The following is a 25882-nucleotide window of genomic DNA, read 5'->3' as shown; positions in this document are numbered from 1 at the left end:
TCCTACAACCTGTCAATCATTTATGGTAGGGTAATTACTTCTCTAAATTATCCCCCGTGCGGTTGAGTGGGAAAAGAATCAAAGTAAAGAAGAATAATAGGTGGACTAACTCCATTTTTTTTCCCCAGTGATGCTTCCTGAGCTGTTTCGTGTTTGCAGCATACTTTTGCTTTTAATTCAGATTTCCAGTATCCGTAGATTTTTTGTTTACTTTCAGTGCCAGTAACATATTTGAAAGGTTTCTGATTCCTATCCTCCAGCTTCACTCGGGTATTAAATCCAGGTTCAGTTAGATTACTATGCTTCCATTTGTGAAAGTTTCACTTCTTGTCTCAGACACCACATTTTGCCTATAGCACCCCACGTTGACTTTATTTCTGTTTAAGATGTCCATTAGCCCAATTAGTGTTACTAAATGCAAATTATTGAAAGGATGTGACCATTGCCTTTTTCACTGTTCTTTTTAGTTACTCAGTTAAGTTCTCTGTAAAAGAGTATGTAAATCTTATTTTTGTGTTGTTTTTGGCTGATGCTTTCTTGACATTTCTTCTTTCAACATTCATGGTAGAGACCCTCCCCCCATTACTCACAAACTCAACGTCTCAGGAACAGCTTCTTCCCCTCCAACATCAGATTTCAGAATAGAAAGTGAACCAATGAACACTACCTCATTATTTTCCTCTCCCTTTTCGCACTATCTATTTAATTTACTTTATACGCTCTTCTTATTGTCATTTCTTATTGCAATCTACTGCTGCCACAAAACAACAAATTTTACAATGTATGCTGGTGTTATGAAAGCTGATTCTGATTCAGATTCAGTTACATCCAATTATTCCAACAGAAACTGTGATAAATCCTTCAGAACGAACAAAAACCCTCAGAAAATTTGCCCCAAAATTTTGAAGTTCTGGAATATTGGATCACTGAACATCTGTTGTTTTTTGGTGAACAATCTTGGATCTGTCATGACAAACAGTACTACAACACTTCAAAAAAAAAATCTAATGATGATTTAAATACGGCATTGGAATTTTGCTCCTTTGTTCAAAGATTTTGCATAGCTCTTTTCCTTGCCTCTCCCTTTGATGGAACTTATTTTTGTCTTCCTGCTTAGCTAGTTTAATATGGCAATGCCCTTGTGAAGTATTCCATTGCTTCTGATCTGCTATTTACCTAGGATTCTTTCTCTGTTTTATTGTGCACTCATTTATATTGAAACTTCGACTCATTAGATGGGATCCTACTCCAGTGTTTTCTTCTAGGATTGTCAATCTAAGGATACAGTATTATCTTAATTTTACTTCCTGCAATCTTCAAGGTTATAAAATGTATATTTTTTTATCACCAATTCGTTGCTTTTTCATTAATCTTATATAGTGTGACCTTGGAACGTAAGCTGTAAGACAGACTTTGCTTTTATTAGTTTCTCAATGAAGGGATGATTATGCCGCCAGAGAAACATGATATCATTTCTGTGAGATTACTTTTACTTTCTGCAGTATTACCAATCTGTTAACCAAGCATCGTTTCTTTAGTAATGACTGTAACAAGGTAGGAATCTAACTAAAATTAAACGCATGATGGAAATCAAATGATAACGGCTTTTAATTTTCTATGTATCCTTGTTTTCATTTCCTATCAATCAATCATCTAGTAGTTGTTCACCTCTCTCATATATACGTCCATTAACTGTAAATCCTGCTTCTCATGTCCTGTCATCAGTAATATAAAAATAACACAGGATGAAAAATTATATTTTATTGGTGTTTAATATCAAAAATTCTGATCTTTACCCTGTATCCAAACATGAACATCTGTTATATCTCGCTTGGTGTGAAGTATTAGTTATTTTCATGTGTTCTTATAACTCTACGAGGGTGCCAATGTACTATGGCGGTTAGTGTGATCTATTACAGCTCTGGGCGTCGGACCTCAGAGTTCAGTTCCGGCATTCTCCATAAAAAGGTTTGTACATTCCTCCCGGGAGAGCATGGGTTTCATCCCACAGTCCAAAGATGTACTGGTTAGTAGGTTAATTTTTCATTTAAAATTATCCTGTGATCAGCCTAGGGTTAAATAGGGGGGTGCTGGGCCTTGCAGCTCGTTGGGCTGGGCGGGCCTGGTCCACACTGTATCTCCAAATAAAAATAAAATAAAATATTAATTCTTTTAAGATTGTCTTATTATGGCTCTGCCCAATATCTTTGACCTAAGCTGCCTTTCTTGTTTGTTCTATGCAATTATTGCTTCTGCAGACCCATATGCACAGCAACCACACATTCTTCTGTCGCTCTTTGTGGAACACAATGCCTGTAGAAGGAAAATAGTTGATATGAAAAAGATTGTGGTCCTAAAATTGTGTGCCAGAACTGGTTTAGTTCACAAATTAAATCGATCAAAATGCACACTTTGATTTTGGTCATTGTCTTGTGACTTTTTAAAAATATCACATCACGGCAATTTATGAAGGTTATTTTTAATCATTGACACTCCCTTTGTCTCTTTATATGGTTCTGTGAATGCACAAAATCTTGAAAATATGATTCTAGTTTCATGAAGCCATCTAGTTCTTCTATATTCACTGAGCTCCCTAGAGTTCTTGAAGCAAATGCCACCTAATACGTAAAGGAAAACGGTGTTATTGATATCCAGGGCCCCACCAATAATATTCAAAGTGGCCATTAGAAACTTCAAAACCATTAGACTGCATACCCTATAAAGGGCTCCCCCACAGAGAGACTTTTTTCATTAGGAACCTGCAAAATCAGACTGAAAGAATAAAACAACACAGGAAAGGACTCATTGGCCAATCAAGTTCACATCAACCTACTTACAGTCATACCACTTCCCTCCAGTTTGCACTCAACTTTCCCATATTCTGTGTCTCACCAACACACTACAGTGGGCAAAAATTCATATCAACCTGAGATGCTAGAAATCCAGAACAACACACACACAGAATGCTGGAGGAACTCAGCATCTGTGGAAGGAAATAAACAGTCGATGTTTTGGGCCGAGTAGTGATGAAGGATTTTGACCATTTATTTCCCTCCATGGATGCTGCCTGACTTGCTGAGTTCCTCCAGCATTTAATGCGTTTTACTCATCATAACAAGCTGTCATGTCTTTGATATGTGAAAGGGAACAATACTACTCAGAGGAAACCTCTCCAGTTACGGGGACAATGTGCAAAGGGCACACAAACAGTACCCGAAGTTGACTTTAAGCTCAGGTCACCGTGGCTATCAGGTAGTAATTATACCACTCTGCTGCCCAATTCATCTTCAACTAATTAGCTGTGGCAATGGAAGTCCTGCTGGTGATATTAAACCTGATTCTGATTCTCTGTGCAGAAGTCTATTTATATACAGTGAGGGTGGAGTGCCTTGGGAAGAGTGTGGGGGCAGGTGGCAGAGAAGAATGCCAAGGGTGGTGAGTGGTGAGTGTGCAGACACACCCAGCCTTGAGACACCAGACAAGGTCATTTGATTCCAGACAGCAGGGTTATTTATCATTACAGAATATCCCTCCGGTGCTTTCTGCTCCCTTCCCCTTTTCCCAACCAGGATGCTCTTCTCTGTGCCCCCTTCCCCCTCTCAGTCCACAACAGAGACCCATATTGGAATCAGGCTTATCATCGCTCACATGACATGAATTATTTTATTTTCTAGCAGCAGTACAGTGTAATACATAAAATTACTGCAACACTGTGCAAAAATCTCAGACACCCCAGCTCTATCTATGTATATATATATATATATAAAATTTCTACACAATACTGTATCACCCAACACTGCTATCATGTTTGAATACTTGAAGACATCTTGTCAGTTTTGAGCATAAACGTTTTTGTAACACAAAATCAATAGGCAGTAAATTGAACAATATTTTTCTTACACAGTCCTTTACAATTTTTTTGTTAAATTATTGCATGGAATTGTAAAGTATGGAACCACAAAAAGACAGCTTGCATTTAGCTCCTTCGTCCCGTTAATCAGGTGACCTGCTCAAGTGATTCAGAAAAAAGTTAAAATGCAACCTGTTGCTGCTGAAATGTCTAATAATGAATCTGTGAGTTGGTCAAATATATACAGCTTTCAGTTGGAAAAACTTATTCTCCTGACAGAAGCATCCACAACTGGAGAGCACAGGTTAAGGTAAGGGTAATAAGTTTGGTTGAGTTCTGATGAAATATTTTTTCACCTCTGGAGTGCACTGTCCAAGAAGGTGGTGAGGACAGGTAAACCCATATCATGTAAGAAACTTGTAGTTGAACATCTGAATTGTTTCAGCATAATAGGCTCTTGACCAAATACTGCTAAACTGACTGACTATCAACTGGTACTTGCTCATGGTAGGCTGAAGGACTTGTTTCTGTTTTGTGTGATACCATCATAATTCTGTATAATTGAAGAGTAAATCTAGAATTCACTTGAAAATGTGAGGTTCCAACATTTGTTTCAGGAAATAATTATGGAGTTTAACATCGATTTTGTGGTTTTTTCATCTATAGTCTTAACATATAAAATATTTTTAACTAATTGTTGGAGGCTACAAATTTTTATCTTGCACTAAGACTGCCTATTTATATATTTTTATTGTGATTCAATAGATTAAATCTGATGGCTGCAACATTGGTTTCTGTCAGATCGTGCCTGACTTCAAACTGCAGTTATAAGACCACTTTGATTGCCAAAGTCAAAGTATCATCATTGCTCTGATCAATAAATTAATTAAAACAAAGAATATGCTGCCTGGAATTTTTGGGAGAGGCATGATGCCTGCACTTGCCATTTAAACACTCACAAAACGTCAATTACTTTCAAAGGCTTGCCTGTTAAGAACTTCCTGAATCAAACTTAATCAACAAGGCCTTACTGAGCAGTTCAGGCAGCGAGCGTCTATAGGCCTCTGCACACCCCCACCCCCGGTTAATAGTAAGAGTCCATGGCATAAAAAGATTGGGAACCCTGGTCTATATGAAGAGTTGATGCTGAAGTAAAAGAGAAAATGTTGGAAACACTGAGCAGTTCAGAGAGCGTCTAGAGCGGGGGTCCCAAACTTTTTTATCCCATGGACCAATACCTTTAAGCAAGGGCACTGTGGGCCCCAGGCTGAGAACTCCTGCCTAGAGGAAGAGTTGATGTTTCAGGATGGAAACATTAACCTTCTCTTTCCACAGATGACCTGTGACTTCTTGAATACTCATTTCCTGTATTTTGTTTTCATTTGAAGTTGATAAATATCTTGCACAGAAATGTTCAAAAACTGTTAAAAAATGACTTGGTATTAACATTTTACATGTTAAAATGTAAAAGAAGGAAAACACCAGAAACAAATAGAATCATATAATTAAATTCCATTAAAACATAATATACTTGAAAGTTATCCCTTGGTTTTACAACAGTTGGCTCTGCATTGAAAGGAACGAAAATCAGAGTCAGATTTAATATCACTGGCATATGTTGTGTTTTTATGCAGCAGCAGTGCACTGCAATACATAATAAAACCTGTGAATTACAGTTATGCACATACATTTACAGATATACACACACATTTTAAAGGTTGAATTGAGTAAGTAGTGCAAAAAGAGGTTTAAAAAACTATTGAGGTCGTGCTGAAGGGTTGCAGTCCAAAATGTCGACTCTACTCTTTTCCATGGATGCTGAGTTCCTGCAGCATTTTGTGTGTGTTCCTTGGATTTCCAGCACCTGCAGGATTTCCTTTTGCTTGTGGTTGAGTTACTGTTCATAGGTTGCTGAACCCGAACATTTCTAACTTGGTCGAGGTCCAGTGGGCAGGTTTTTTCGTTCAGAAACCTGCCATCCACTGCTGGATTTCATGGGGAGACCAGGGTAGAAATGCTTTTATAAAAAACCCGCTAGGGTGATCAGGAGTAAGCAACTCAGCAACAGCCCTGAATGATTGACCGTTTACATGGGCAGAAACCACTGGTGTTTCTCTGCAAAACCTAGGGCAGGGGTTCCAAACCTGGGGTCTTCAAACCCCTGGTTAATAGTAAGGGTCCATGGCATGAAAATGGTTGGGAACCCCTGCTGTGGGGCATTATTCCTGATCAGCAGAATGCATCTACAGGGCATTAAATGGCATCTAACCTGCTGAGTTCCTCCAGTATTTTGTGAGTGTTGCTCATTATTTCTTCCTTTTACTTTAAATCAGGGCTTCCCAATCTAGGGTCCATGGACCCTTCACTTAATGGTAGGGGTCCATGGCATAAAAAAGGTTTTGAAAACTGCTTTAAATGATAAATTAAAAGAGTTTGGAAGGTTATGTGATGGAGTTTTGAAGAATGAGATGGCACTCTTAAGAAGCTGGTTAGAGGTTGGGATAGTTTGATTAATGGAGGAATCTGAAACAAGGGGGCAAGCTGTAAAGCGAAAGGTCAGGATTTAAAACCGATAGACCAAGAAATTTCTTCTCGTGGATCTTTAGATCTCTCTGTCCTGAGGCCAGATTATTACAAGTGTATAAAATGAAGGTAACATTTCAGTACTCTGAGGCGCGTTGTCATACCTAGTTTAGTATTGGTCAGTATACTCTTCATTCTCATAAAGGTGTCTTTTTCCATCCCTATTCTTCTTTTGATGTCCATGTCACACCTCCCATCTGATGTCACCCAACTTCCTAAGTCGCAAAAGTTCTGTACTTGATTTATGTCTTCCCGTTTATTCTCAACCTGCAGATAGGATTCTCCTTCTTTTTGGATATCACCATACATTCTGTCTTTTTGCAATTGATAGATAGACCCATCTTTGCACTTTCTTCAACAACTATATCAATTAAGTTTTGTAGTTCTTCCTCCATACTTGCAATTAACACAGTGTTATCTGCATATCTGAAACTATTGACGTTTTCACCACCAACTTTGATTCCCAAGATGTCTCTTATTTTTTGTAATATTGTTTCACTGTACACATTAAATAAATCAGGGGAGAAAACACACCCTTGTCTAACGCCTCTCTTGATGACACCTTTATGAGAATGAAGAGTATACTGACCAATACTAAACTAGGCATGACAACCCGCCTCAGAGTACTGAAATGTTACACTTATCCAGTTATGTTATATGGCTCAGAATGTTGGACAATATCTAGTAAGATGAGGAAACAAATTGAAGCAGCAGAAATGTGGTTTTTGAGGAGGATGCAAAGAATATCATGGACAAAACGAATATCTAACAAGGATGTCATGAACAGAGCAAACACAAAAAGAGAAATAATGTATGAGATCATGAAAAGGCAACATAACTTCATTGGACATGTGATGAGGAAAGAGGAGTTAGAATGTACGTTAACTATGGGAAAGATTGAAGGGAAGAAAGCAAGAGGAAGACAAAGACAAATGATGATGGAGACAGCAGCCAGAGGACCGGAAATGAATACCAATGAGTTGATCCACTTGACCCAAAACAGGAGTGTGTGGGCCATGGCAGTCAAAGCTCAAACTGGGCATGGCACCTGATGATGATGATGATGATGATGATGATAAAATGAAGGTGGATGAATATCTGATAAATCAAGGAACAAAAAATGACATGGAATTAAATGGGTAACTTTATTAGTAAATTGGTTTATTATCACCACGTGTACCGTGTCATTCACACAGATCATTTCATCAACTCAGTCCTTTGAGGTAGTACAAGGGAAAAGCAATGACAGAATATGACATAAAGTGTCAGATTTACGCAACAAGTGCAGTGCAGGTAGACAATGGGGGAGGGGAGGGGAGGAGGCAAAGCCATGGTGAGGTTAATTGTGATGGCAATAGTGTATCGTATCATACAAGAGTCAGGACAGTGGGATAGAAGCTGTCCTTGAACCTAATGGTTTGGCTTTCAAGCTTTTGTATCTTCTGCCCAAAGGGAGTGGAGAGGAGACAGGTGGATTCTTTGACATCTTTTTGGAGGCACCAAGAAGTGAAAGGAGATCTCATGAAGGGGAGGCTGGGGTTTTGTGCTGTGTTGAGCTGTGTCCACAACTCTCTGCAGCTTCTTGCAGAGGAGCTGAGCCCAGTGTAGATTAGCCATGATCATATTAAAATATGAGGCAGATTTGAAGGCCCCATGTTTTAAAAGTATTTGATAGATATTTAAAGATGGTTTGGGGGTGGCTACTGAACAGGACTGAAAGAAACTGCAGAAGGTGGTAAAATTAGTCAGCTCCATCTTGGGTACTAGCCTCCAAAGTGTGCAAGATGTCTTCAAGGAGTGGTGTCTCAGAAAGATGGTGTACATTATTAAAGACCTCCATCACCAAGGACACGTCCTCTTCTCATCAGGAAGAAGATACAGAAGCCTGAAGCCACACACTCAGCGATTCAGAAACAGTTTCTTCCCCTCTGCCATCCGATTCCTAAATGGACATCAAATCCATGAATACTACCTCATTTTTTAATTATTATTTCTGTTCTGCACTATTTTTAATGTAACTTATATACATATATAACCTTACTGCAAATGATTTACTTATTATTTTTCTTTCTATATTATGCATTGCATCGTACTGCTGCCACAAAGTTAACTAATTTCCCGACACATGCCGGTGATAATTAACCTGATTCTGATGGTTGTGACAGGAGAAAATCAGGGCAATAAACACAATTGGATTATTTAACCAGGGTGGTTAAAATGGTTGAAATAATCCAGTCTCCAGGACTAGACATGCAATTTGAACCATTGGTGTTGAAGAACGGTCTTGGCTTAAAACGTCGACTGTTTATTCATTTCCATGGATGCTGCCTGACCTGCTGAGCTCCCGCCGCATTTTGTGTGTGTTGTTCTGAAGCGTTGTGTGTTTAACAAAGGAGTAAATATCTTTTAATAAGTCGGGGAGATCATTATTTGCCAGTAAAATTAAATGAAGAGCCCCTCATCATAAAAGTGAACAGCTGTTTAAGTTCTATCCTAAAACTTGCTAGGTTTTATTGAAAATTGATTGCCTAGGAATTCTTATTGAAATGGTTTCTGTTCCCATCATGATGGTCAGACTCAGACTGACTGCCAGGGAAAAAGAGGAAAGCAAATTTGTTGATGCAACTGGAAACGAAATATGTATTCAGAAAAACGGCACAGAATGTGCTTCCCCCAGGCAATGGCCTATTCCCAGAACTGGGAGAATTGAAAGCAGGAATCCTCTGTGCCTGCATTATGATAAATTAAGGCCACTAGAAGGACAACACAATGCTACCGGAAACCATCGGTCCCCACTCGATCCATTTCTGACCAAATATTCTCTCAGACCGTAATCTAATCCATTTCGATTTATTTGCAGAAAATCAAACAAGTGAGAAGTGAAGGGTCAGACTCCAAGTTGCCCACTCCGCCGAACGTCTCGATGGACAAAGTCAACAGGATCAATTTGCGCAGGATTGAGGAGAAGAAATATTTATCAAAGCCCGAGACTGACAAGGAAAGCGCAGGGAAACCCGAGCAAGTCTCGCCGAGTTCCTCCGGAAAGACCGGTGTGGACAACTCGCGATCGCTGAGCGATTCTTTGTATGACAGTTCCTCATCCTGTGCGAGTCGAGCTTCTAACGAAGTGTAGAGCGACAACAAAGAACCAAAAAGAATAATAATGCAAGATAAAGACAGTTGGGACAATTTTGAAACTGTGTCACAGTAAAATTAAGACGGAGTAACGAATTCTGCTCTTCCCACAGCAGATTGCACTTCTTGTCAGAGAACACTGTATTAAAACTGGTAATCGCTGCAATTCCTATGACGTGAATTAAATTTAAAGGAAACCTATTTTGCACTGTATAAATACTGAATTTCTTTTCTTGTAAATTGAGAAATATATTTGTAGACAATAAAGCAATACATACTAAAACATGGTGCAATCCTGCCTGGACTAACACCCTTTCGCTGGGAAGTTGGAGATCACAGGTTAAAATATCATTTTTGTCTGCATTTGTTTTTTTTTTGTTCGCTTTTTGCTTGGGTCAGATCCTGTGCTGGACACCAGTTCCACAAATGGGCACACATTCAAGGAAATGGGATTTTTAAAACGCACTCCCACTATTAGGAGGGAGGCAAAAACTATCTACAACTCAAATTTTTGTGCCTAGGAAATTGACGGCCCCAGTTCAGATGATGTATATTTTAACTCAGGTGACTTGTAACATTTATAAGAAAATGGATGGCCGCGTATTCTTAGCGGGGTTTTGTCCGGTAAAAAAATGTCAGGGATATCTGTAAAATAGTGTAGTTGTTCTTTAAACTCTCGCGTAATGTGATGAACACACCTTCAGCTACGAGCCAGACTATCAATAATAATCAGTTTTCACTTTACTTTTTTTTAACAACTTCGCCGTACATCCCTAATGGAGTTGATAAAGTTTTTTTAAAACTAGAAACCCATTTTCCAGCAGAGACTTGGCGGTGCTGATTCAACTCATCAATTCCCCTCTGAGTTCCACCAGTCCTCCCTTCATATATTTGGAGAACATGCGAAATTTCAAATAGCGCGTATTTTTTTCTAGATGTGAGATATTTATACCTACTTTTGTACATCGAATTGTAAAGTAGTATATTTGATATGTTCTGATTCTACACTCAATCAAAACGGCTGATTCAAAAATGTTCCAAGTGCAAACATTCCGCAACGTTCCCAACAGTGTTACTTGAATTCCTGGTGCAATCTAGATGTTAATTATTAGAAATTAATGTCATATTTTTCATGTACGAACTTTGTTAAAACAAAATAAACTCGATGCGTTTGTTTTCAGATTTTAAATCTGTCGTGTGTTGCAAACGTCGCCTTGTTATCTTTTAATTCTGGACGTGCCAACAGAAAACTTTCAGAACCATTTCCCGAGCCTTGATCGCTTTTGTTTTGCGATGGCCAGTTAACACACACAAAAACTCAAAGGCGTTTTCCTTCGGCGCTTGAGATGGTTACGCGAATTGCAGACTCCTCTCCGCTCTGTGTGCGCGCACTCGCCTCTTGGTGACTGGCGGACTCACCTAACCCCGCGAGGAATCGGCGGCGCCCCTCTTGCAGGGTAACGCATGCACCGTACCTGCGTTAGTTAATAATGAGACTAGCTGCGCGCTGTCCACAAAATTGTAAATGCACTTTTATTCAAAGCAGGGATATGACCAGTGAGCCGTGATCGCAGTAGAAAGGGACAAATGGAAAAGCTTTCAAGCGTACAGGTGATCACCCAGCATTCTGATAAGCAGCGCTTTTCCAGGCTTATTAGGATTAACTGTTTGAAGACCGTAATTGCAGCTTTGTCAATTGACTTCCGCGTTAGAATGAACCGAAGTCACAGAGCCGGTTCATGTAATTGCAGAATTCCGCAGTACTGTGTTGGTTTTACAACTAGGTTTAGAAGCTCGAAGCCTCGCGAACACGTACTGCCGATAGATGTAACATTCGGCTCCGTTACTTCCAGAAAACTCGAGAATATATTGGGGAAGAGGAAATGCAGATTTACGCACATAAACTCGTCAAATTACTTGTGCATGTAATATCACTAAGCTTCCGATTGTGTTTATAGACTTCTGCAGCTTGTATTTTACATAAGCCGTTCTGCCTGACTGTTACTTTAATCTTCACCCCCTTCCCTTTTCTCGTCTCTTCCTACAGTTAACGCGCTTGCTTTCCCGCATCTGCTCGTTCTTACTTTCTTTCTCGGTCTCGCTCCCTCGTCCCCCGAATACGTACCGCGAATCTCTCCCGAGTCCCAAGTGACAGATGACTGTTGTCACGTGGTGCCAATGTTTGCCTCCTCTGCCCATTTCCCCTGTCTCTCTACCAAACTCTCAGTTTCCTCGGGCGCTCAGTCGAGGGACCACTCACTCCACAAGACATGGCCGGATCGTGCGAGCTGGCCTGAGACCCGCAGCTGATGCTGCGCTGCACAATGATACCGCGCAGCAGAATGGAGCTGTTCATATACACAACTTTCTGCGGCATGTTAGCGACCACAGGTAAGCTTGGGGTTCATCCTCGGTCCCCTGGCGGGAAAACCAGTTTCCCAGGAGCTGAAGTTATTTAACCTGAAATAGCTGTAACCAAAAATTGCCTTGCGTTTTCTCTGCCCTGTGCTCCCGTGTGTTTGAATCAATTTCTAACAACGATTTTTCCTACAGCCGAAACCCTTAAAAGATTTTTTTTCAATTTACCACAGTGAACCAGTGTGTGTGAGCTGTTAGAGCGCATACTGGCTAATTAATGGCAATAAAAGTTAATAAGAGCCATAAGTGAATCAGAAACCAACGAGCAAAGCCTTTCAGTCTTCGACATGAAATTATTTCAGGTGACTGAACTTGCAATATATTGGGTTCATTCAATCTCTACATCTCCATTGTTCATTTCAGCGGGTAAGTGCGGAGAGGCCGATCTGACAGTCCTTCAATCCACCACGTATCCATCTTAACTTTCTTTCAGGGTATGGCTTTCAGATCCAATGTTATCAATGTGAAGAATTCCGATTAAACGACGATTGCTCATCTCCGGAGTACATCGCAAACTGTACTGTCAACGTGCAAGACATGTGTTTGAAAGAAGTGATTGTCAAAAGTGACGGTAGGGATCACTCAAGGGAAGATTGCATGGGGGAAATATTCATGTAGTTCGGCTTGTAATAATTTAGTTCCATGAGCAATAACTTTTGGTCAGTGGATGTCAAAGAAAATATATTATTTTGACACTGCAACCTTGCAATTAGAATTTCATCCTCTCGACTAGTTACAATAAACATCCCTAATTTATTTTTTATAGATTAACCAATTTCTGTCTGAAGTGAAATATAGTCCCATCAGGTAGTGAAGTGTTTCGGGGTTCTCGCGAATCTAGGTTGTAATTGACTGCAAGATACGGAAATAAATTTAAAACACATAAAAACGCAGCTGATCGATCTGCTCGTCCATTCAATGTTTTTTTTCTGTCTCGCAGTCCAATATTCGACTATATGGGGAAACAGATTAAATCCGACATTTTGACGTGATTAGGGACAAGGAGATCACAGATTGAATTATAAGGTTTGAACTGTGCTGGAGTGTTAGTAATATACTCTTTGAATTTAAATAGAATTTTTTTTCCTCTTCCGCGACATTCTAGATAAAGTCCTCTCATCATATGGAAAAAAACAATTCAGTTTCAATAAATGTGATTTCTACATTTACACAGCTTTGAGTTTAGTTTTTGGAGGGATTAGACAAGTCGAATTAGCTTTCTTCCCAATATATCAAATTTGAGAGTGAGGATATGATCTTAAGATGATGGAGCAACACACACAAATCGCTGGAGGAACTCGGCAGGTCAGGCAGTATCTGTGGAAATTAATAAACACAGGAAATTCTGCAGATGCTGGAAATACAGAGTAACAGATACAAAATGCTGGAGGAACTCAGTGGATCAGGCAACATCTATGGAAAGTAATAAACTGTTTACAATCAGGCCGAGAAGCTCGTCAGGCTTGAATGAATATGTCCCCTTCTTTCCAGTCTTGATGAAGGTTCTCGGCTGAAACATTGACCGTGTATTCATTTCCATAGACGCTGCCTGACCTGCTGAGTTCCTCCAGCATTTTGTGTGTGTTGCCCTGGATTTCCAGCACCTGCAGAATCTCTTGTGTTTATTATTAAGTTGATAGGGTCAAAATCTGGTGTAGTGCAGGTAATAGATGGAACTATTTTACAAACTTTAACATTTAGTAAGGGAAGTGCAGACAGATCTGGGATGTTATATTACCTTCTGCTCTCAGTAAACATAGTTATATAATTATCTGCATAATACTGCATTTAGGTTCCAGTTATATAGATATATTTATATATTCTGTCTAATACAGGAAACTCACAAAACTATGGCTGACAAATGCAGTGAGACTTGAATTTAAAAGAAACACATTTAACTTCACCTTTCACATAACATCTGGCCCCAGAGCATCATCTCCTAAGACGATGCTTACAGTATGCAAGAAGCTATCTGATTTTAAGAAAAATTGTAACAAGAAATACAATAAATATGTCTTGGGATATAGCAATCTCCCAAGACATTATGGATATGGATAACATGAGAGGGCCCTGTTTTAAGGTGCTTGGAAGTAGGTACAGAGGAGATGTCGGGGTAAGTTTTTTACGCAGAGGGTGGTGAGTGTGTGGAATAGACTGCCAGCGATGGTGGTGGGGGCAGATTCGATAAGGTCTTTTAAGAGACTCTAGGATAGGTACATGGAGCTTCGAAAAATAGAGGGCTATGGGTAACCCGAGTTAATTTCTAAAGTAAGTACATGTTCGGCACAGCACTGTGGGCAGAAGGGCCTGTATTGTGCTGTAGGTTTTCTATGTTTCTATCTTTAAATTGTAGATTTTCAGATCACCATGTGCTCACTCAGAGCCAATGGAAAGTAAAGGCAAAAGTACATCACTGGCTCCATATTTAGAATGTGACAGAAAGATTTTAAACTACTGAGAGCTTGCTTTTCATAATTCTCATTGTCTGTTTTGGTTAAATCTACATTGAGATTTTGAAGGTTTCTGTTTTAATTAGGGTTTTGTCACGATCTATAAACAAAATTTGGACTTGATAGATACAAGGTCTACTCTATAGAATCTCTCTGCAGTAATGATGTAATAAAAGCATGTTATTGTTTTCACCCAATGTCAAGCAGCTCTGCATCGACTCCGATCAGCTCTTGCAAATTGCTGTCACTAACACTTTCCCAAAAAGTAATCAGAAATTTAAGTTCATTCTGCCGTATAGGGAAATAGATTAAATCTGACATTGAGGCCCAATTATTTTTAATACAACACAATTAAGGGTTATAATACAAAACATCATATTATATTTTGAACTACTTTGATTTTGCTGATCTGGTTTATGACGGTCAGTTACGTACTTAGACAAAGATATGTAACTGTTTATATAGATGTAGTTAGTTACACAATGTAAAACTGAATACATTATTGAATTCAAGACTATAACCAAGCATTACAATTGAAATAGATTCTCAGACAATGGTGTAATTTCACGCTCTTAACACCATTTAATTGGAGTCACTTGCAGAGGTTAATTTTGGAGTTCAATCCCAGGTATCAATGCATTCTGACAAATAAATCAAGAAAGAAGACAGTGTATGTTCCCTTCTTACATCTGAAAATAACAGAGGGAGCAGTGAAGTGAGTTTTGCGGTTTCTAGGTGGATTTGACCATAATACCATAAATAAGACAGTTTGGCCCATCGAGTCTGCTCCACCATTTCATCACGGCTGATCCATTTTCCCTCTAAGTTGCAATCTCCTGCCTTCTCCCTGTATCCCTTCATGCCCTGACTAATCAAGAATCAATCAACCTTAGAGTTAAATTTACATAAAGACATGACCTCCACAGCTGCTTGTGGCAAAGAATTCCATAGATTCACCACTCTCTGGCTAAAAAAAAATTCCTCCTCATCTCCATTCTAAAGGAATGCTCCTCTATTCTGAGGCTGTGTCCCCTGGTCCCAAACTCTCCCACCATAGGAAACATCCTCTTCACATCAGCTCTATCAAGGCCTTTTAACATTCAATAGGAACCCTTTCCCACCCCTCCCTCTCTATGATCTCAGCTGCCCTCCGACTTTTCAGTTATGTCCTCACCCAGACTCGCTACGACAGCTATCACTTTCCACTTTCCCCTCACTCCATCGTTTTTATTTTGGCACCTTCCACCTTCCTTTCCAGTCCTGCTGAAAGATCTCGGCCTGAAACGTTGACTGTCTGTTTATTTCCATAGATGCTGCCTGACCTGCTGAGTTCCTCTAGCATTTTGTGTGTGTTGCAAAGCTGGAATCTGTTTCTTTCTGTGCAATTACCTCTTGGCCTCTAGATTTCCTGAATTTGAACAACAAATACCCATGCATTTTTGGGAGGGATTGCTGTCCAATTTCTGAATATATATATTTGAATTTGCACAGTATGAGTGTGAGGGATCAAGAAAGCATTTAATTCTCTATTTGATCATCTCTTGATCATACCTCAGTTCTGCAGTGTTGATGCAGAGAAGTCTGTAATGTCAAGGATTAGAATATGGAAAGGACGAGTCGGATGGCTGGGATAGTATACAAAGTTAACAGAATGGATAAGAATGTGGGAATAGAAATAGATTCATCGGACTCTCATATCCAGCCTGCTATTCAGTGAGGTAATAGCTGATTATAATCACAAGAGATTCTGCAGATGCTGGAAATCCCGAGCAACACACGCAAAATGCTGGCGGAACTCAGCAGGTTAGGCAGCATCTATGGAGTGGAATGAACAGGCGACATTCCGGGCAGAGTAGCCTTCTCCTCCCTTCATCTTTTTATTCTGGCTTCTTCCCCCCGTCCTAATGAAGGGTCTTGGCCAGAAATGTTGCCTATTCAAATGCTGCTTGACTTGCTAAGTTCCTCTAGCATTTTGTGTCTTACTATAGGTCATAGCTGACTTCTGTTCCCCAACTTATCCAGCCTCGGTAGTGAAAATTCACTGATTTCATACTCAAAAGTATCAACTAATCTGGCATAAACTGTTTTTGTGCTTGTAGGAGACTTCTGTAGATCCACAGAGGAGAAATATTTTTATAAGGACTTATGATTTTATTATTTTCAATAGTTCCATTTAATATCAGAGAAATGTACGCAATATACATCCTGAAATTCTTGTTCTTTGGATATCCACAAAAACAGAAGAGTGCCCCAAAGAATGAGTGGCAGTAAAAATGTTAGAACCCCAAAACACCCTCACTCTCTTCCTTCCACACACAAGCGGCAGCAAAGCCATGACCCTTCCCCACTACCACCCACTTGCACCCACCACCCACCAAGCATGCAACCGCAAAGACTCCAGAAAGGACCATGATCTTCAATACGACAAAAAACAATCATTCACCTGACAATTCAACATAGCGCAGGTTTTCCCTTATTCAAGGCTTCTCCATCAATGCACAGCATTTCACTATGAAAAACTCCAGTCAAATCTTTGTTATGTTTATTCCAAAGACAGGGAGATTGGTTTGTGCAATTTCTCCTTGGAATTGTAAGAGTCAGAATCATAGAAAACCTACAATACAGGCCCTTCGACCCACAATGCTGTGCCGAACATGGACTAACTTTAGAAATTACCTAGGGTTACCCGTAGCCCTCTATTTTTCTAAGCTCCATGTACGCATCCAGGAGTCTCTTAAAAGACCCTACTGTATCCGCCTCCACCACCATTCCCAGCAGCCCATTCCACGTTCTTGTGTAACTCCTCAGAATTTTATGATCCAGAAAGTTCCAAGATGAAACAGTATGCCTAGACAGCAGGAAGTACAGCAAATATCATAAAGTCAGAACTTTATAAATCTCTATAAGACACAAAGACTTTATCTGATACACAAGTGTAGTTCTGCGAGGGTGTGACATTATTACTGGTACTTAATGAAGAATTAAATTTTGACACTGCTGTTTCTGGTAAGTACCTTGAAGAAGATTAGAAGAGTTAAATCTAGTCTTCACACCAATTTTATTCCTTAAGTATGTCAGTTAAATCAACATAATCTCATCATTATTTGCTATTTTTGGGAATTTGCTGTGCACAAGCAATCTGGTCTGTTTCTGACAAAGCAAAATGACATCATTAGCTGCAAAGACTTAGGGATGTCCTGAGGTTGTGGAAATCACTGATTCAATTAAGTCTTTTCTTTTATCACAACGTTTCCCATATATCATAGCCCTCCAGGTATAACATCTAATATCAATTAGACTTTCCAATTATTTGTTGTATCTGACTACTGCATTTTAGAGCTCTGTGTTATAAGCACAGAGCCTGAAGGCACACATTCACCGGTTCAGGGTAGCTTCTTACCCTCTGCCGTCAGATTTCTGAATGGACATTGAACCCATGAACACTACCTCACCACCTTTTTACTCTCTCTCTTTTTACAATACTCATTTAATTTAACTTTATATATATAATTTCTGTAATTTACAGTTTTTTAGAATTTACTATTATGTATTGCAATATACTGCCGCTACATAACAACAATTTTCCTGACATATGCCGGTGATATTAAACTTGATTCTTTTACTGATTCCCTCTAAACTACACAGACATACAGCCGCGCAGTAACTGAATTGTTCCCGTGCACATAGCCTTTTTTCCTACGCAGTTAGAATTTTCATTTATATACTGTAATGTTAATATAAAGTGCCACAGAGTTTTGTGGCATTGTAACAATTTCAACGGTTGGTGCTGTAAAAAAAATTAGAGGCAACATTAGTTTTCTAGTATGCCTATCTTTTTGCTGTTAAGGAAATACATTTATACATCTATTTGTTGTCTTAAAAAGATGACCTTAATGTTTAACTGTGTTCATATCAATCTGGCACTGTTTTGCCCACACATTTAATTAACCTTTTTATATTTTTATGACTCTATTCACACTACATATTTATCTTTGTGATATTCATTTCCATCAATGCTGCGTGACCTGCTGAATTCCTCCAGCATTTTGTGTGTGTACTCTGGATTTTTAGCCTCTGCAGAATCTCTTGTGTTCATGATATCTGTTGATGAGGTCCAACACAAACATCTGTGTGGCTGCCAGTCCAAGGAAGTGTTGATTTTATTATCTTCCCCATCTTCTAATCAGGTCAATTAAATGCCCTCAATTGCCTGAGGTTCAATTTTAACTAGAACTTTATATTTGAACTTAATTAAATGCTTTCTGGAAGTTTATGTAAATTACACTCATAGATATTACCCTCTCTACTATTCCTACGTCTTCAAAAAATTCAGTTCTATATGTCTGACCAATTACAAATCTGAGTTGGCATTCTCTGATGAGTTCCATTTTCTCCAGGTGATCAGTCACTTTGTCCCTAATTATAGACTCGAATAACTTCCTCAGAACAGATTTTAGACTAAGAGCTCTGTCGTATCTGGCCTCTCTCTCACATCTCCTATAAAAAACAGTGCTTCCATCCAATTTTTCTAGTGTACGTAAAATAGCAATTCCTAAAACAGAACATTTTGGGAAAATGTAGCAAAAGCATTAGCAATTTCCTCATGTTTTGTAAATTTTGTAAATCTGTCTATTTAGTGATTGATTGAGATTGATTTCAATTGATTTCAGCACAGAATAGGCCCTTCTGGCCCTTTGAGTCACACTACCCAGCAACCCCCGATTTAATCCAAGCCTAATCACAGGACAGTTTACAATGACCAACTAACCTACTAACCTGTAGGTCTTTGGAATGTGGGAGGAAACCATGTGGTCACAGGGATAATGTACAAACTCCTTACAGACAGCAATGGGAATTGAACCCGGGTCGCTGGTACTGTAAAGCATTGTGCTAACCACTATGCTACTGTGCCATCCCATTGTATTTTTACCAAACTGCTTGCTTCCTTGTCTATTTTAACTTCAATGACTACAGCCCTTTGATTTCCATGAACAATCATGTACAACACCCTCGCCTTCTGACACAAACAAGAAAAGTTTCAGCCCAAAATGTTGACTGTTTATATTCATTTCCATAGATGCTGCCTGTTCTGTTGGGTTCCTTCAGCATTTTGTGTGTGTTGCTTTGGATTTCCAGCAACTGCAGACTTTCTCATGTTTTATATTCTTAGTTTTGTTTCAACAGTAAATTTGAAAATGTTAGCTGCAGTCAAGTTATTAGAATAGATGGTGAATAGTTGGGGCTAACACATTGATCTCTGTGGTTTCTGCTGGAGGAAAGATGAGGGCAGATGTCAGAGGTAGGGTTTTTGTGCTGAGATTGGTGAGTCTGAGAATACACTGCCAGGATGGTGGTAATGGTGGTAAAGACTGATACAATAGAAATCTGTAAGAGATTCATAGACAGGCACATAAATGTAAGGAAAATGGCAGGGATGGGTTATGTAGGAGGGAAGGGTTAGACTGATCGCAAGGCAAGTTTATATAGTTTAGTAGAACATTGTGGGCTGAAGGGCTGATTCTGTGCACAGTGTTATAGGTTATCCTCAGCCAGACTCTTCTGTTCTGTTAATTAACCTTTAATCCATGTCAGCATATTACTTCCAGTACTGTGTTCTATATTGTTGTTCAGCAATCTACATTCGGGGACCTATCAAAAGCCTTTCAAAAATCCAACTATACCATGTTCACCATTCCTCATTATTTATTTTCATGTACAGTACTGTGCAAAAATTTTAGGCTATATAAGTTATATATATTGCTAGAGTGCTTAAGACACCATACAAGGTTATTTGATTCCAAACAATTGGTTTATTGACCATTACAGAATGTTTCTCCAGTGCTTCCTGCTCCCTTCCCTTTCCCTTGACCTTTTCCCAACCATGATTCCCCTCTTCCTTCCCCCTTCCCACTCTCAATCCACAATACAGACTCATATCAGAATCAAGTTTATCATGACTCACATATGAAATGAAATCTATTTTTATCTGTGGCAGCAGTACAGTGCAATACAGAAAATTACTACAGTACTATGCAAATATTTTAGGCACCCTAACTATATATACGTGCCTATGACTTTTGCACAGTACTGTAGATATCTTCAAAAGATACCACTAGAAAATCAGATTCAGAATCAGAATCAGGTTTATTATCACTGGGATGTGACGTGAAATTTGTTAACTTAACAGCAGCAGTTCAATGCAATACATAATCTAGCAGAGAGAGAAATAATAATAATAATAATAATAATAAACAAAATAAAACAATAATAAATAAACAAGTAAATCAATTACGTATATTAAATAGATTATTTAAAAAATGTGCAAAAACAGAAATACTGTGTATTAAAAAAGGTGAGGTAGTGCCCAAAGCTTCAAAGTCCATTAAGGAATCGGATGGCAGAGGGGAAGAAGCTGTTCCTGAATCACTGAGTGTGTGAAACTATATTTCCTTTCCATAAGTCCATGCTGACTTTGCTCAATCATATTAATATTTTCAAAGTGTCTTGATAGTGGATGCATTATTGTAGATTACAGTATTTTCCCAAATACTGGAATCATCCCTTTAGACCAGAGATGAGGAGGATTGTCTTTAGCCAGAGGCTGGTGAACCTGTGGAATTCATTGCCATAGATGGCTGTGGAGGCCATGACATTGGGTATATTTAAAGTGGAGGCTGATAGGTTTCTGATTATTAAGAATGTCAAAGGTTACGGGGCGAAGGCAGGAGAACAGGGTTGAGTGGGGTAATAAATCAGCCATGATGGAATGGCGGAGCAGACTGATGGGCAGAATGGCCTAATTCTGCTCCCATGTCTTATGGTCAATTGTCTTTCTATGGTCAGGCTAACAGCTCGGTAATTTCCTGCTTTCCTTTCTCACTCCTTTTGTAAATAATGGGATTAGATTTGTTACTAATCTACCTGAATCAATTCTGAATCTCTACCATTTCCATATCCGGCACTATAAATTCCTCTCTCTGTCTGGAAGGAACATTCATTTACCCCTTTTACTTTTTTTCCTTTACTTAGGACTCTTTCAATTTTTCCTTGGGACTCCTACGTAATAAAATTATTAACCAACACTTTCTCATTCGATCTAACAGTGCTAGATCTAAAGTATCTCTTTCCCAGTTGCTTCCTGAATGGACCTGAAACTCCATCTTCCGTACATTCCGGGACTTCCCATTCTGCGTTGTTAGTGCTAATTTCATTTGCTGAATCGATGTGAATGCCAAAATTCTCCTTGATTACAATTTTGCTCAAGTTACATGTACTACAGCTCCAAAGGTTCTTGTTTATGCTCTGTCAAATATTATTGCTACTCAGGAGACATAGAAACAATTACCAGCAATGTTTCTCACTCTTTGCTGCTTCTTAATTTTACCAAATCAATTCTAATTCTTTACCACAATCTGTTTAAGCAAAGATCCTTCTTACCTGCAACACTGATTGCATTCTCTATTTACAGTTGTATTGAACGTTCTTATTAGAATGTCAAATACCTTCCAAGTCATTGTAAAAAAAACTTTCTCATTCCTCTCGTTTTCTATAATATTCATTTCATTTGCAACATTTATTATCTTTACTGTTTTTCTTTGTTCTCCATCGTGGATACTTTACCGACGTTCTAAATGTTACAATCAGAATCAGAATCAGTTTAATATCACCGGCATATGTTGTGAAACTTGTTAACTTTGTGGCAGCAGTACATTATAATACATGATAATAGAAAAAAACTGAATTACAGGTAGTGTTCATGGGTTCAATGTCCATTCAGAAATCAGAAGGCTTCTTCATGTCTTCTGATATTCTGGTTTATATGATTTCTTACTTCCTATTTGTCAAACTTGATGTTTAATCTGGCAAGTAGGCAGCTTTTGTCTTTGCACTTCAAACCAAAATTGAAGACAATTAAGCCAAATACTATTTTGAATGACATCATCACTCATCTATAGCTTTACCTTTAATAATTTGTATTAATGTGACATAATTGTGATTGATATTGTGATTAATGTTGAGATAGGCCTGGGAAATTATATCCAAATGAGGTCCTATGATCTTCATTTTAATAGTGCCTGGGAATCACAAGGTCATCTCCATAGAGGGCTCCTTAAATTCTGATTTAACTACATTGAGGATGGTTAAATTCACATTGTAGATGAACAAGATTCCACAAATCCTTCTGAAGGAACAAAGATTCAGAAAGCAGTTAAATAGCTATGTTTGTAATTTCATTGCAGTTCTAAGGGAACTTCGTCCATCAGAGAAAAATTATTAATTGTTTTATTTAATTAATAAAACAAAACACGTGTTTAATCACTATATATGTTTCCTGATAATGACAATACTTATTATTATTATTTCACTTTGTATTTGCACAATTCATTGCCTTTTGCACGCTGGTTGTCTGCCCTAGCTGGTGTGGTCTTCCATAGATTCTGTAACGGTTATTATTCTATGGAGTTATTGAGTATGCCTGCAAGAAAATTAATCTTAGTGTTGTATATGGTTACGTATGCCAGAATCAGAATCAGACTCGTGTTTAATATCACCAGCGTACGGCATGAAATCTGTTGTCTTTGTAGCAGCAGTACAATGCAATACATAATACTACAAAGCCTCTTCCCCTCTGCCATCCAATTTCTAAATAGACATTGAACCCATGAGCATTGCCTCACTTTTTATTTTGCACTACTATTTTAAAATGTAACTATTTAATATCCATATATATTTACTATAATTCACTTATTTTTTCTATATCGTCATGTACTGCTGCCACTGAGTTTACCAATTTTATGACATATGCCAGTGATATTAAACCAGATTCTGGTTCTAATTCTAATAATAATAGAAAATGTGGATTACAGTAAGAATATATGTGTGTGTGTGTGTGTACATATAAAATATTTAAATTAATAAATATCGCAAAAATAGAAATAGAAAAGTAGTGAGATAGTGTCCGTGGGTTCAATGTCTATTGAGAGATCGGAAGGTAGAGGGGAAGAAGCTGTTTCTGAATTGTTGAGTGTGTGCCTTCAGGCTCCTGTACCTGCTCCCTGGTAAATGAGAAAGGGGTGTGGCCTGGCTGATTGAGGTCCTTCATGAGAGAAGCCACCTTTTTGAGGCATCACTTCCTGAAGATATGGAGTCTTGTGCCCATGGTGAAGCTGACTAAGTTTAAACCTCTGCAGCTTATTTAGATTCTGGGTAGTAGCCCCTCCATACCAGACAGTGATGCAGCCAGTTAGAATGCGCTCTGTACATCTGTAGAAATTTGTGACTGTTTTTAGTGACCCATCAAATCTCCTCAAACTCCTGATGAAATATAACCACTGCCGTGCCTTTGCAGCTGCATTGATACGCTGGGTCCAGGCTAGATCCTTAGAGACGTTGACACACAAGAACATCAAATTGTTCACCCTTTCCACTTCAGATCCCTCTTTGAGGACTAATGCGTGTTCTCCCATTTTACCCTTGTCTTACTTTGATAATAAATTTACTTGAAAGTTTGAAATCTGAAGAAGGGTCTCAGCCCAAAATGTTGACTGTTTATTCATTTCCATATATGTTGCCTGATCTGATAGGATTCTCCAGCATTTTGTGTATGTTACTCTGGATTTCTGACATTTGCAGAATTTCTTATATTTAATCACTAAGATTTTTACTTTAAACAAATGCTCTTTTTATATATTTCTAAACAACTAGCAAGCTTAGTTTTAATCTCTTCGACAGCTTAGTAAATCATCGTAACTTACAGGCAGGACTTATGTTTGAAGAACTAGCACTTTGGCAAATAGCAGAATGTGCTCAGTGCAGCTGAAGCAGTAGGCCAGCATACATCAGCTTTCAAAGAAAGTGATGTCTGAGGCTGACCAGACATTAGAAACATAGAAACACAGAAAACCTGCAGCACAATACAGGCACTTTGGCCAAACATGTCCTTACATTAAAAATTACCTAGGGTTTCTCATAGCCCTCCATTTTTCTAAGCTCCATGTACCTATCCAGGAGTTTCTTAAAAGACCCTATCGTATCCACCTCCGCCACCGTTACCGGCAGCCCATTCCACGCACTCACCACTCTGCGTAAAAAAATTACCCCTGACAACTCCTCTGTACGTACTTCCAAGCACCTTAAAACTGTGCCCTCTTGTGCTAGCCATTTCAGCCCTGGGAAAAAGCCTCTGACTATCCACATGATCAATGCCTCTCATCATCTTATACACCTCTATCAGGTCACCTCTCATCCTCCATCGCTCCAAGGAGAAAAGGCCAAGTTCATTCAACCTATTCTCATAAGGCATGTTCCCCAATCCAGGCAACATCCTTGTAAATCTCCTCTGCACCCTTTCTATGGTTTCCACGCCCTTCCTGTAGTGAGGCGACCAGAACTGAGCACAGTACTCCAACTGGAGTCTCACCAGGGTCCTATATAGCTGCAACATTACTCCTTGACTCCTAAATTCAATCCCACGGTTGATGAAGGCCAATGCACCGTACGCCTTCTTAACCACAGAGTCAACATGTGCAGCTGCTTTGAGCGTCCTATGGACTCAGACCCCAAGATCTCTCTGATCCTCCACACTGCCAAGAGTTTTACCATTAATACTATATTCTGCCATCATATGTAACCTACCAAAATGAACCACTTCACACTTATCTGGGTCGAACTTCATCTGCCACTTCTCAGCTCAGTTTTGCATCTTATCAATGTCCCGCTGTAACCTCTGACAGCCCTCCACACTATCCACAACACCCCCAACCTTTGTGTCATCAACAAATTTACTAACACATCCCTCCACTTCCTCATCCAGGTCATTTATAAAAATCATGAAGAGAAGGGGTCCCAGAACAGATCCCTGATGCACACCACTGGTGTCTGACCTCCATGCAGAATATGACCCGTCTCCAAACACTCTTTGCCTTCTGTGGGCAAGCCAGTTCTGGATCCACAAAGCAATGTCCCCTTGGATCCCATGCCTCTTTACTTTCTCAATAAGCCTTGCATGGGGTACCTTGGCAAATGCCTTGCTGAAATCCATATGCACTACATCTACTGCGCTACCTTCATCAATGTGTTTAGTCACATCCTCAAAAAATTCTATCAGGCTAGTAAGGCACGACCTGCCTTCGACAAAGCCATGCTAACTATTCCTAATCATTTTATGCCTCTCCAAATGTTCATAAATCCTGCCTCTCAGGATCTTCTCCATCAACTTACCAATCACTGAAATAAGGCTCACTTGTCTATAATTTCCTGGGCTATCTCTACTCCCTTTTTGAATAAGGGAACAACATCCGCAACCCTCCAATCCTCCGGAACCTCTCCCATCCCCATTGATGATGCAAAGATCTTTGCCAGAGGCTCAGCAATCTCCTCCCTCGCTTCCCACAGTAGCCTGGAGTACATCTCATCCGGTCCCAGTGACTTATCCAACTTGACGTTT

At 39.2% G+C, this 25882-nt stretch overlaps 2 protein-coding genes across 13 annotated transcripts in view; both read left to right on the top strand.

Moving 5' to 3' along the window:
* Window positions 1-10727, top strand: part of nckap5l (NCK-associated protein 5-like) — an 890431-nt gene extending 879704 nt beyond the window's left edge. For all 12 annotated transcript variants that reach the window (XM_063052487.1, XM_063052484.1, XM_063052488.1 and 9 more), the window contains one exon: window positions 9294-10727. In XM_063052487.1, coding sequence (XP_062908557.1) covers window positions 9294-9566 — 273 coding nt within the window. In that variant the 3' untranslated portion in view covers window positions 9567-10727. The remainder of the gene's footprint in view (window positions 1-9293) is intronic.
* Window positions 10728-11746: 1019 nt separating this feature from the next.
* LOC134348695 (ly6/PLAUR domain-containing protein 1-like) overlaps window positions 11747-25882 on the top strand; it is a 46946-nt gene continuing 32810 nt past the window's right edge. The window contains 4 exon segments of the mRNA XM_063052481.1: window positions 11747-11770; window positions 11772-11867; window positions 11869-11959; window positions 12420-12557. Coding sequence (XP_062908551.1) covers window positions 11747-11770; window positions 11772-11867; window positions 11869-11959; window positions 12420-12557 — 349 coding nt within the window.

Source organism: Mobula hypostoma, chromosome 6 (assembly GCF_963921235.1).
Source record: "Mobula hypostoma chromosome 6, sMobHyp1.1, whole genome shotgun sequence".
Taxonomy (NCBI): domain Eukaryota; kingdom Metazoa; phylum Chordata; class Chondrichthyes; order Myliobatiformes; family Myliobatidae; genus Mobula; species Mobula hypostoma.
The sequence above is the reverse complement of the archived record's forward strand: the minus strand, read 5'-3'. Positions and strand labels throughout refer to the sequence as shown.